The following is a 13,057-nucleotide window of genomic DNA, read 5'->3' as shown; positions in this document are numbered from 1 at the left end:
ACCAGCACTAAATTGAGACAAGAATCCGATGGTAACAATATTTAGCCCCTTTCTCCTTTTGTAATTTCCAAGCAAGCCGCAATAGACGCACAAAACAAAACGAAAGACGCATGTTAGTGGCAGACAAAAATCCATACAAGAAATCGTACAGCCCACTTTCTAATAGTACAAAAGCACTATTTGCCAAAGTCGAAGCACCTCGCACGATAAAAGGCGACGAGGCGTTTCCGGATCAATAGGCTGCAGAGAAAAGTAGTTGACAAATGATGCAAAGAGAGAGTGCAGCCTCAGAACACAGAGCAGGCATGCGTGATGCTTCTCGAAGAAAAGAACAAATGAGAAGTGGAAGATATGCAAAGAAGAGAAAATGGAGAAATATTATGCTCCCAGCATTGTGAGATTCACGTCTTGGCGGATGGCCGCCCATGCCTCAGCGCCTAGAGCTTATGATGCTGCTCAGCAGCAGACGGCAGGTCTCTAGTCATGCAGTCCAAACATTTTGCGTAGAGCCCCGAATTTCTTCTTTTTCTGTGGTATAGTATCTGCGACTAGGTCGTCATGCACGTCGGCAGTGTCTGCTGGCACCATGCCCTGTGATGCGCTGCGTCGTCGCATAAACTTGGATTTGTTGGAGCTGGTGCTGACAATGGCACCCCCTGCTGTAGATGGACGCTCAGGTGAGTGGGGGTCGGCTTCGAAACCAGTGTCCTCAGGCTGAGAAAGAGGCCAACTTGGGCCACGTTTGTGCAGCGGCGTGTTGCGAAGCGCCTCCAGTTCTTCTGGGCTGCGCTCGAGTTTCGTATCTTGGCGAGCAGCGCTCTCTGTCAGGCCACGGGTTATCTTGCTGGAAGGGTCCTTCTTGCGCCTCAGCAGCGAGATAAAACTACCACGTCTAGTATGCTGAGGGTGTGACGACCTGTCATTTCCATCACTCTGCGGTAGTGACATCAAAGCTCCCCGGCCGGAGCCCGACTCGTGCAGCGGGCCTTCAACAGCTTCTAGTTGTTTGGATTGAGGGAGAACGGCCTCGTCAAGCATCGGTGATCCACGACCGTCACGAGCGACTGGCAAATCACTCGCACTTGAAGCGACACGGCCATTTGATTTTGAGCGCAGCGACTTCGGGAGACCTTTGCCTTTCGACTTCGCTTTTGGTTCATCATCTTCAGAGCTAGAGTCGGCAAAGCGACTCCTGAAGAAGTTCATGCTCGGGGGCCCCTCATCTTCGTCACTGGAGTCGCCAAATCGACTGTCGCCCTTTCCTTTTTTTGTTTTGCCCGCAGCAGATTTTCCAAATCCAGGCATCCGCTTTCTCGCAGGTGGATCCGCTGATACGCCCCGAAGAGACTGGCGCAGGCGACCTGCACCAAAACCGCCCCCCGATGGAAGGGAAGAGACGGAGTTACGGCGCGTCCCACCGGCAGCGGGCGAAACGGGTCGTATGCTGTCGGGGGTGTTTGGTACTTGGCGCATACTACCTCGCATCGATCTGCGGAACTCGTGTGTCCCTGAGGAGCCAGCACGTGCTCGTGTAAAGCTGCTTTCGCTTGAATCCGAGCCACGGCGACGCAACGTGGTTTTCATGCCACCCCCCTGCGCCACAGAAGCTGCAAGAGCAGAACTATTGGCTCGTAGATCTCGCGTTTGCTTCATGGAAGAGGTCGAGTCCACAGCCGCGTGATATGATGCCGGACGGTCAGCCGCGCTACGTGAAGGGCGTGGCTCTGGGCTGCTTAAATCCATCGAGTTGTGACGAAGTGACCGTTTCATGCGGGGAGCGGCGGCTGGGGATGTTGAGTCATCTGAAGGCCGGCGAAGAGCTCCAGCATCAGTGACGACAGAGTTCTCTGGCCGCATAGACTTTCGAAGGCTGCCACCAAGCTTTTGCGCTTCAGCTTTCGGCACTCCATTGCGCTGGCCTTCTCTCATTGACTTTCGCATACTGCTGCCATTTGTCTTCAACTCTGATTTGGTAGGGGTGGACTCAGGAGTGGAATTGTACGGCTGGATCGTGCCTGGTGCAATTTGGTACGAACGATCCTTCATAGGCGTCGCTGTTTGGGCACTTGCCTCGGTAGCCTTTTGTAAATCAGTTTCGGTCGTTTTCAGGTTTTCGTGATGCCCTTCTTCGCCTTCCTCCATGGCTTCTTGTTCTAGCTGTCGCCGCTTTTCAGATGAGAGACTCTTCCAGTAAGCCTTGGCATTCTCCCAGTCATCCGGGTTGTCGCTCTGATTCATCGTTTCGACGGGTGGGGGTTCCAACTCTGCTGGAGTGGCTTTGCCATTAGTCTTCGCATTCGGCGAGTTGGTCGGGTTCTCGAGAACAGCATCAAGAGACAAGAAGCCATCACCATCTGGTTCGGCTATCTCTTCGTAGGCATCGCTGTACATATCGCCTTCCTCTTCTTCCTCCTTAATATCATCCATAAGTGGCCCTGCACCATGCGCGTGAGCATCAGCCATCTCCAAATCTTCGCTACCCAAAGAACTATCATCCTCATCCGTATCAACCGGTGCCATATTTTCATGCTGCTCAATTTGCGGCATGCGAGGACTCGCATGCATGACTGCTATTGTGGGTACCTGGCTTTCCTGGAACCCATTGCTTTTGGCCGTCGCTCCATTAGCGCCAGTGTGATCTTCAGCTTCGGAGTCGAGATCCTCATCCGATGTGTCGTCCATTAGGCCCTCCTCAGAGCTTGAAACTTCTACATCCCTCTTCGCGGATGGAAAAATAACTGGCAGGCGCTCTCGGGGCTTTGAAGTATTCGGTTCGACAGGAGACGCCGCTGGCGCAACAGCAGCAGGGGGGGTTTCGGTCTGCACAAGATATTCAGGGCGAACTAGCGGCCTTTCTTCTTGCTCCTTTGGCTTCTTTTCTCGTACACTTCCAAAGCTAGGGAGAACCGGTCGGGGGGACATTGTCTCCTCTTTCTCAATGGAGACAGCATCTCTTTTACTCGCCTTGCCAACAATGCTGTGCCACGCCTTCTTCGTCTGAGGGCTGGAGCTGGCAGTCTGTCCGGCTGCATGTTGCACTGTAGGTTCAGTCACGACCACTGTATTGCGGTCATCCCAACTGACTCTGACACTCTTCTTGCGAGCGTCATCGAGCGGAGATAACGGTCCAGGAACCCCCAATATATCTGATCCATCGTCAGAAGGCGACACAGCCCTGGTAGGACTGGCATGTTTCAGAGCAGATTTTCGAGGAGAAAGTGACCGTGGAGGCGGCTCATGTCGCACTACCAATTGATCTGCTGACGCTGCAAATCTTGCGGACCGAACAGGGCTCTCGGATTGCTCCCTTGAAGCCACCGTGTTCATTTTCGACTTTCTTTGTGGCGAAGGAGTGGTACCATTCATAGCATTGGGAGATTCTGCTTCCGCTTCCAGAGTGGATGCCGGAATAGCGCTGCTCTGCGCAGTCGTGTCTAGCTTCTTTTTCATTGTGTTTGGTGAAGCAGAGCTCGACGTTCCTGTTGCTGCTGACTCAGGTCCAACTACACCAGCTGGCGAAGTCTGTTCCTGCTTCTTTTTCTTCTTTTTCTTTGCTTTAGGCCTCGTTGGTGAAGTATTGATCTCTGGTTCGATTTCTTCGCCCAAATGACGCTGATGTGCTGTGCTAGTGCCCGGCTGGGGCTCGAGTGCTTGGGTCGTTTCTAAGGCCGGCGCGCTTGTTCTCCCAACGGTGCCACGTGAGAGATGCGATCCAGCTCTTGAGATTCGAGGCTGCTTCGGTGCCTTCGGTTCTTTCAGTTCTCTTTTTTTGGCCCGGGGTTCTTCCATGACACCTTCGCATTCTTCTTCGTACATGGCTTGGGATCGAGCCTCGAGCTGAGCTCTCGGTACCATGCGCCGAGAGTTTGGATCGTATACGAGGGTTTGGTCATCGAGTTGCAGGGACCTCAAGCTTCCACCTGGCGAGTGCAGTCTTGCGCGGGGATATGAGAAGTTGATTGACGGGCTGACGCTCCCTGGTCTTGCCTCAGCTGGCGCGCGAATTGACGAGAGCTGAAGCTCTGAGGTTGTCCGGCGCACCGCGTGTAAATCATGGGCGGTAGCAGCACCGTACCATGACCCGCTCTGGCCGTCTCTCATTTTCTCGCTTGCTGTGCGAAAGTTTTGGGTTTGCAGGCCGACGGTCGCTTTGCGCGACGAGCTGTTTGGTCGAGACGATGGCTTATAGCTGTCGTTGTTCGGAATGCTTGGGATGGGTGGCACGTCGTAGGTAACAGGCGCCGGACTGCGACCAGGGGAAGGCGACCGAAACGTGCGCTCCATCATTGAACCAACACTTGGCGTCCTTGTCAACTCTCGTCGCTTGCCCGGCGTGGATGACACAGATGGGCTTCGCCGGGAGAGCCGCTTTGAATGTACATCGGCCACATTGGTCGGGCTTGTCGGCCGTGCCTTTAACGCAGCTGCAGCAGCTGCAGAGGAAAGAGATGCATCGGACGCACGACGCGTGAACGCCGATATGGCAGCGGTGGCAGCATTCGCATTGGCTGTCTCCTTCGTCAACGGCTGCGGCGATCGAACAACATACATGATTAGCACTGCGTGATGGCCATACAGGGGGTGATGTTGGAAGGAAGATCTGATCCGGTAGGCTGGACAGAATCGTTGACGATAGCATGGCAGCCGGTATACCGGAAAAGTTTAAATCCCACACCAAGACTAGACAGGCGCGAAACTTACCTGCACTGGAGCAGTATGTTTGCGACCAAACATGATGGGCAGCTGGGCCGCTCGAAGCCTTTAGCAAGCTAGAAGTGGATGGGCATCAGAAGGAGGGAATCGATCGATGGTATCATGAGGGAGGCGAGGACAGAGCGAAGAGCATCTCTACTGACTTGGACTCGCCAAGAATCGCGCACTGCAGGGTCGGTCACCACATCTGCCCAGTTTTTGGGGACAAATCACTGAAACTCAGGCAGGGGGAGCGCTAAAAGGTGATGACGACACACAGCCAACCACACTAGCAACTGGTCCCACACGCTGGCCACCTCCACTCTTTTCAGTTGGCCTACAAAACTACTTACCTTTTGGTCAGGTACTTTGCGCAAACCAGGAATGCTGCCAACTTTTTCTAGGCCATGACCAAATCAGGGTTGGCTCAAATTGGCTCTCGTCCTACGCCGTCTCATTAGTGTGTTAGCTAGCTTATCACCAGGATCCATGCCTTGGCCTGCCCTCGTCCGTCGCGTTCTTCCCCTGGAGCATCTACGCGCCTTCATGCTTTTGTGCAATGTTTCACTATTGGATTCTGTCGCTGGTGTCTATTATGTCTGAAGAACAAGAAAATCAGCCAATTGTTATTAGTTGGCACCTTCGCTTAGGATCGGTGGTCAGGTTGGAAAGCCGTTGGCCCAAGTCAGGACACTCGCTCAATAATAAGGCAGAACGAGGAAACCGAACACACGCACCATCCTAGACATGCGGCAAGTCGACCGACCACTGTCGCGGGCCCACCGGGTACAGCACGGGCATCCAATTGTCATGTGCTTCTAGTTATTATTCCTATTCCGCCTTATTTGTTCTTCACCCCTAGCGATGTGATCTCCCGGCGAACCAGGGCATATGTCTACCCCTCTCCCCATACTCAGTATGGTCACCATGCTGCTAACAAAGACAGCTTGCCTTCTTCTCACTTTCCACGTTCGGGTTCACATTAGGAGAGCCGTTTCCGGCACTGGTCTTTTCTCATACAGCCCCAGTATGTCCGGAGGGTCTCGGGATCGATAGCCGTCAACCCTATCCTCATAATCGAGTTCCCACTGCGTCGAGTGGTTGTTATTCGGCTCCATTGCAGGTGCATCTGCGGCAGCATGCTCCTCTGGTATTTGGTCTGAGCTTTGAGTTGTTGACTGCGATCCCTTCGTAGCCTTGTTACCTTTCCTACCCTTCCGGCTCTTTGCTTTGGCTTTTTCCAACAGACGTCGTCTGTCCGCTTCTTCTTGGCGATATCGGCGGTCTTTCATCTCATATTCTCGTATCAAGGCTTTGGGGGGGCTACCGAAAATTCTTTCGTATTCGCAAAACTCGCATATCCAGACATCTTCAAGCCTCGGCGGACTATGATGGTAAGCATCCATGGCGGCTCGCCGGCGATCCCGAGCAGCAAGGAAAATATCTTTCTCAAGCTGCCGGCGGCTATTAATTCGCGTGCGCCTTCGTCCTGCTTTGGTAGCTTTTTCTCCTGATGACACGTCCGCCAGCGTGCCTTTAGTCTGTGGTAGCGGGCAATGCGCAGAGCCGCTTGTCGCGGGCGAGGCGTCTAAAAGGTACATGAGTATGCAGTGCTAGCAGAAAGTGATTCCAATTGAGCTTACCAGGCCAGGGCGCTGTACCTGTCACCTGCGATCCGCAGGTGAAGGTAAACTGGGAAACTACTGGTGTAGTCTTTTCAAAGTCTGAGTGCTGTCGCAAAAGGCTACCTGCATTTTCCTGTCCAGAAGGGGCCAATCGTTCTGCATTCGCGATAGCGTTTGTAATGATGCCAGTCGCTTCGTAATCTGCGTGTAAATGATCAGTTTGGCAACCAAATGCAAGGTCACTTTGGAAGTTGAACTGCGTACTGGTTCCCATCTGGTACAAACCTGCTTTCAGTGGTCGACTTGGCCATGTGTTGTTTCCGTCAGAGATGGTTCTGAGTGGGCTTCTCGCATGTACTGCACGGCCAATTCTGCCGCGTCCAGAACCAGAGATTCCATCATTGTGTGTAGATGATGATCCTGACACGGCCAAGGCAGGTGCGGTCGCTCGAATATCATCGTCTATTCTACTTCCTAGCTCTAACATCTCGATAGAGCCGCTGTTGACGAATAGAGGCCCTCGCAATGTGGAATCAGAAGCTGACGGGATCTTGCGTTTCTTCTTATTATTGGCGTTCTCGAGTGAATCGTAGCCATCTATTGACGAAGCAACCGAAACATTCTGGTCTGGACTAGCACCTTGATCGGTTGGTGCGTGGTGTTTAACAAGTTCCTGTAGGGCCCCTTGTAAACCTCTCTGGGCGGAGGAAGCAACAGCAGGAGGTGCGCTTCCATGGGGCTGGGATAGCTCCACGTTCTCTGGCGTTGCACTCGCTAGATTTTGGTGGTTTCCACTTGCTTTCGAAAATCCACGCGGTGGTTCACCTGTGTTGCATGTTGGATAATAAAATAAAGGGATATTATGGACAGTTGCGGGGGGGTATTGAATCGTTCGGATAGCCTCTGGCGACAGCTTCTCGCGAAGCTTTCGCTTAGGGAGTGGCCGGATAGGCCTTTCAGAAAAAACAGATGGTACTCTGTCTGGTGACATGCTTGCAATTTCTCATCGTACTGCAATTGCCCATTGATTAGCCATGAAAACGGTTGCCAAGGCATGCCAGCAAAGCAGCATAATGGTGCCACTCGGTCACCGCAGTTCTTGCTAGACGCTCTTCTGATAGAGACCGCTTGGCACATGCTCGGATATCTCGAGGATTTCACTCTTCGCAAAAGTGAACTTGGCATTCTTCGTGGCAATCTTACCCCTCAAACATTGTACGTATCCGGCAGCAAGTTCGGTCACTGGACGCAAGCGCCGCCAGCGACGCTGGGCGATTAGACGTCCCACCCCGCAGAACACGGTTCGGCCGTCCCAATACTCCCCGGTTCGTGTTTGTATGTCGTCTCAGTCGAGGATCGCTTCTGCCGTGCCGTACAACTGCAGCCTTGCTCGCTTGCACTGCAACTCGTTCATTCTTAGCCTAGTTCCGAAAAAAGCCCGCAGCTCCCGCCAGAAACGCGAAACTGCGTTTATCGTTCACATTGTTCTGTAGATTGTTCGACGTCGGAGACCCTCACCTACCTGTTGGCGAGCAAGAAGTGTGCCGAACACTAACTATGGTGTAGCGCTCTCAGTAAAAGTGGCCGACAGCGGCTACCCGTGGACTGTGGCCTCAAAATACGCTGCTGTTAACAGCCTTCGTTAAGGTATGGTGGTGCAAGCGACTACGTCGTTCTGAGGCTTTTCAAGAAAGGTAATGACAGAGCCTCGGCTGCGTCTCCGAAGCGGCGCTCTTTTGAATGTTGTCGTTGGGCGTACATTGCCACAGCTTGTGGATAAGGAGGTGTGCCACAGCAGGGCATGCACTAGAAATTAGGTAAGCAACCCGCGATATCTATAGGTGCTGAACAGCGCTGAACTTAGCCTAGTGGTAAATACAAGTGGTTTATATTTTCCTCATCCGCTGTTCTAATTAATTTCCAGGTGATTAAAGTCTATATCGCGGGAGTTGGTGTCATAGCCATTTGAGCACCTGTCATCCTCGCCAATTTGTGGAAGTTCTGTCTATGAGGCACGTATCTACTACTCCGTACATACCTAAGTACAGAAGCACCTAAGTAGGCGCTTGAGTACTTAGTGTACCTTACCATCCTTAGAGTAGCTCTAGCAATCGATAAGTATTAAGTAGTGAAGCAAGAGCTGGCCGAGTAAGTAAGCCATGTAAGTACCTACCTACCGTAGGTGGGCAGGTGGTGTAACTACCAGTAAGTACTTGACCCCATACTTAGTAGGTGCCTAGGTACCGAACGACCCCGCAGTACCCAAAATGTGCAGAGACTTTGTTCCTTTTAATGTGCGCTAGCCACTCTTCAAAGGTACCTATCAGTACAAGGTATCGGCTACCCGAACATTGTACTGAGGTACCGACCGCTTGGCCACAATCACAAAAGAGCCAAGCACCTAAGTACCTAAGTACCTAAGTAGGTAGGTACTTACTTGCAGGCGCGCGACCTTCTGGGCCTCAACCCAACTCATTCATCCTCCACCACTTTTTGATCCTGCATATAGTGCCATTCTATCGCCACCACGACGGCCGCGATGACCTTGCGCGGTGTAGGAACTACATATCGATTTAGCAGCATCTCCTTTCTTATTTTTTAACCTGCGCAATTGTATACCGCTCAACATTTGCCTTCCCGCGACTGTCACAACATAGCGCAACAGCGAGTCGCACACAAAATACCAACCATTCACCAGTGCACCAAAGGCCCGCGAGTGGAAGTCATCTTTCTACTTTGATTTACTCGTATATAAACGGGTCCATCAGGCGGGCTGATCACTCAACGTGCCAGAGCGCGCGACAGATTTCTCTCGTCTCAATGGCGCCTCCGTCCCCGAGACGATCCTCTCGAGCTCGCGCCTCCCATCCACAATCACAACAATCGTCTTCCGGCGTCTCTAGTCGCTCTGATAGAAATACACGATCGCTTCATCGACCTTCATCCGACAAATCTACCCCGAGCGCTTCTTTGTCTTCTGAGCCTTTAGAGGATTTGGAGGACGGCCCGATGTCTCGCCGACGGCGACGCGGACACGACGACGACGCCGACAAGATGCTACAAAGTGACATGCTTGATGGAATGACGAATGCGAGTGATGATATGCAAGATGAAGAAGACGAGGCCGTCCGTTGCATCTGTGGCTCAGAGGACTACCCAGGGCGCCCATCTGTTGACGGCCCCGACGCAGAACTTTTCGCGTCAGTAGATCTTACTGCAGAGGACGTTACGGGCTTCTTTGTTCAATGCGACATTTGCAAGGTTTGGCAACATGGCGCCTGTGTGGGGATATTCAGCGCGGAGAGTTCGCCCGATGAATACTTTTGTGAGCAATGCCGACAAGATCTCCACAAGATTGCCATTGCAAATAACGGGTATGTTGCGATACCCATTTTCTTAGAAAGCATCATGTTTCTTGCAAGGACTCTCGGCAATTATACTGTTGTCAGGCCACGGGCCGAGCAATGATCGCCAAGTGAATCGAGCACGAATGATCTTCATAATGCCTAAAGCACGGCGGCTAATCTATTATCCAGACAAAAATATTCGAAATATTTACCTCTGCATCGTCAATCACGCCCAACCTCTCGCGCAACTTCAGTGCTGAAGGATGGGACGAAGTCTCCCAAACCCTCGAGTAAAGCGTCACGCGCCGAACAGGCTCTTCAGGCTTCAAAGAGACGGTCTACGATGAATAGCCGCGATGCAGCATACGACGATGAACTGCTGCTGCGAGCAATCGAGGCGAGCCGAGAAGACGTGCCACCAGATGTTGAAACAGGCATTCGCCGAGCAAAACGTGGTCGTAGTGACAGCGAAGAGTGGGACAGACCAACGAATCCATCTTTCATATTTGCTAATGAAACTGGTAGGAACCAAGCAAGCGTCAAGCGACAACGCACCGCATCACGCTCTGCTTCTCCAGCAGTACAGCCGGCTGCTGAGCACACCCGGGACGATTCTGATGATGATACGAGCACAAGAAATGGTTCAAAGAAAAGTAGGATTCAGAGAGTCACCAAGGAGAAATCAGAAAGAGAAGAGCGCGAACGCCAAAGGCAGGAAGCTGCAAATAAGCGTAAGAGCCGCGCGGAGCGACGTCGTGCCGAAGGTAAAGCACCATGGCGTTAACAGGCACATGAGGTATGCTAATTTGCGATCAGATTCGGACATATCAGAAGAAACGCCTGTTACTGCTACCAAATCGGCAGCGCCGAAGGCCAGCGAAGCTCCATCCGCTTCTGAGCCAGCGCCTACTCCCGCGCCCATTGTCACCAACCCTCCAGGAACACCACCACCAACAAACGTCGTGATCGGAAGTTCCCATAAGCGAACCGCAAAGAACAATCAGAAACGAATCAGAGGCAAAAACCAGTACACAAAGGATCGTGATGAGAACGAACAGTCGCCCGCTCGCTCAGTGTCCCGAGATCTTCAACGAACTGCAGAAGAGTCACATCCCAAGTCTCCATCGAGCGACACACGACACAGCTCTAAATCCAAGGCCGCCGCTGCAAGTAAAATGACGATGTTGGATATGAAAAGAAGAGTTGCTGCAATCATGGAGTTTATATCTCGCACTCAACTCGATCTTGCGGCAGAGGCAGCTTATCAAACGAGCTCAAGCTCAGGAGAGGCTAGCCCACGGAAGACGTCGGACGATGAGAGTAACTCGAAAGATCGTGTTGGCATCTTGGATGAGACAACAGAAAAACCTGTTACCGACAAGGAATTTCGAAATCTGACGTGCGTGGAAATGATGGATGTTTTGACCAGGGATATGGTCAAATGGCAAAATCACTATACATAGTGGGAGCATTGGGGGAATTATATTCCTGACTGTGTTCCTTTCGGTTCGGATTTCCATTGGCGTAGTTTGGTATGGGTTCATCTGGAGTGCTGGAGTTTGTTTACACAGGAAAGGGACGAGGCTCTATTGGCCGACAGAGTTCTGGCCGTGCCAATGGTTTTTATATTCTTGAGGAGTTTTAGGGGTCCAATTTTCCTTCCTTCATCATTTCTTTATTATTTGGCAGGTATGCACGGTACTGGACCAACGGATATATATATATATATATATGCATGAATGTTCTACAGTCCAAGAGGCGAATTTAAAAAGGGGGGGTATCGTGCTATGAAGTAGTATCTATGTAATAGACTAAGTCTCTTTCGGGTCTTTTCTTTCCCGCTTTTGCTGCTTCCTAGCCTGGCTCATGCTCTGGCGTGGCTGCTCAATGTTGGCTTGGTGGGTTAAGATGCTTCTTTCTGAGAGATCGTCCAGCACATAACGTCCTAGCTTTCCTTCCCGCCACTGCGAAAGCACTCGTGCGGCTGCTTCGGGTATGTTCGGCACACCCCCGATTCTCAACTTCCCATCTTTCTTCGCAACAGCAGTGAGAAACTCGTGAACATCGTTGGTTGGCTCACAGTACCGCTTGTATAGAGTGGGGTCCCATCGATTCATATTGTACAGCAGGTAATCTGCCAAAATTTCATCATGTATGAGACCTTTCTTAATACCGTGAGCGAGAGCAACTTTGATCATGGTTTCTCCATCCTCGACATAGGGTTGAAATATTCCTGGCGAATCCATTAAGAAGACGCCACCACCGACACCTCCTTTGTCTTCCGACGGGACAATGCGGACAGCGGTTCCAATTTTGCGCGTCACTCCAGCTTGATCGCCCGTTTTCGCAGCTTTCGAAACCTTGCCTGAAATGCCAACATTGCGAAGAGAGTTCAATAGTGTACTCTTGCCCACGTTTGGCATCCCAACTACTAGGGCTCGCACGCCGACCAGTGAGTCCACGGTACGCGCAGAGTCTTTAAGTCTCCTTAGTAATGCAGTGGTGGTGGCGGGTTTGTGTTTGTCCCAGAATATAGCATTGTCTCCATATATCCTCTTCAGGGTCTGCCGCGCAGTGGTGCTGTCAGTGCCAAGATCGGACTTTGTATAGATCACAATACGCTGCCGCCCTTCAATTGCTCTCTCTAGGCTCGGATTTTGCGTGGATAAAGGTAGCCTGAAATCTCGGCATTCCAGCACAACTGAAATATTTGGGAGGATGGTTTTGATCTTGTTGGCGCCGGCCTGGTGATGACCCAGGAAGTATGTTTTTGGTATGGTTCCGGGGATTTGGAAGGACGATCTCGGCAAGAATTGTGCCATACTATGGCTAGTGTGGTTATATTATCGATAAGTTTGACAACATGCCCGTGTCGAGTTTAGTTATTGGTATGCGAACTTGTAAAGCTCTGAGCCTGTATGCTATTGAGGCGCTTCAGCCACGAGACAACAGCACTGACGCGGCGCCGCCACGTGCCGATAAGATTGGTGCCCGCTTCACCGTAAGGTTATCGTAATTACTCCATCACGTCACTACGCAGCTTGGCGAGTACCCAAGTCTACTTGGCGAGATGAGTTAAATTGCCTCGAGAATAATACCAAATTATGCATCATGGTATTGAAATCGTCTACTTGAACCCAATCCAACACAACCCGCCCCGCCACCCGTCAACAACTTCATGGGCATTCCAGACGAGTAGTGCCCGTCAGCTGCACATCGAAAACCTTGATTTATAGCAATGTGGCGTGTCATAGCTTCAATGATAGACTGTTTCGAAAAGGTTAGTCACTAGGTAGTTGCTTGGCGAGCTTCCGTGACTTTCCCTACTTGCATGTCTTCGCTTGGCCTTTTTTTTTTCACCTTTTCTACCCTGCAAACTCACGAGGTTTTGAT

At 51.6% G+C, this 13,057-nt stretch overlaps 3 protein-coding genes across 3 annotated transcripts; 1 reads left to right on the top strand and 2 right to left on the bottom strand.

Moving 5' to 3' along the window:
* Positions 1 to 477: 477 nt before the first annotated feature.
* Positions 478 to 4,734, bottom strand: V2A60_010214 (uncharacterized protein; the record flags this gene model as incomplete). The annotated part of the gene is made up of 2 exons (XM_083261474.1): positions 478 to 4,527; positions 4,702 to 4,734. 2 exons carry the CDS (start codon positions 4,732 to 4,734, stop codon positions 478 to 480), a joined length of 4,083 nt encoding a protein of 1,360 aa, XP_083117600.1.
* Positions 4,735 to 9,137: 4,403 nt separating this feature from the next.
* V2A60_010213 (uncharacterized protein) lies at positions 9,138 to 11,127 on the top strand (the record flags this gene model as incomplete). Its single annotated transcript, XM_083261473.1, has 4 exons — positions 9,138 to 9,691; positions 9,854 to 10,138; positions 10,190 to 10,428; positions 10,481 to 11,127. The coding sequence occupies 4 exons, from the start codon at positions 9,138 to 9,140 to the stop codon at positions 11,125 to 11,127; spliced, it is 1,725 nt and encodes a 574-aa protein (XP_083117599.1).
* A 348-nt stretch (positions 11,128 to 11,475) lies between these two features.
* On the bottom strand, positions 11,476 to 12,486 carry V2A60_010212 (protein MTG1; the record flags this gene model as incomplete). Its single annotated transcript, XM_083261472.1, has 1 exon — positions 11,476 to 12,486. One exon carries the CDS (start codon positions 12,484 to 12,486, stop codon positions 11,476 to 11,478), a length of 1,011 nt encoding a protein of 336 aa, XP_083117598.1.
* Between the last annotated feature and the right edge of the window lie 571 nt (positions 12,487 to 13,057).

This window comes from Cordyceps javanica, chromosome 7 (assembly GCF_051103115.1).
Source record: "Cordyceps javanica chromosome 7, complete sequence".
Lineage (NCBI taxonomy): Eukaryota > Fungi > Ascomycota > Sordariomycetes > Hypocreales > Cordycipitaceae > Cordyceps > Cordyceps javanica.
This window is presented reverse-complemented; position numbering and strand designations above follow the sequence as displayed.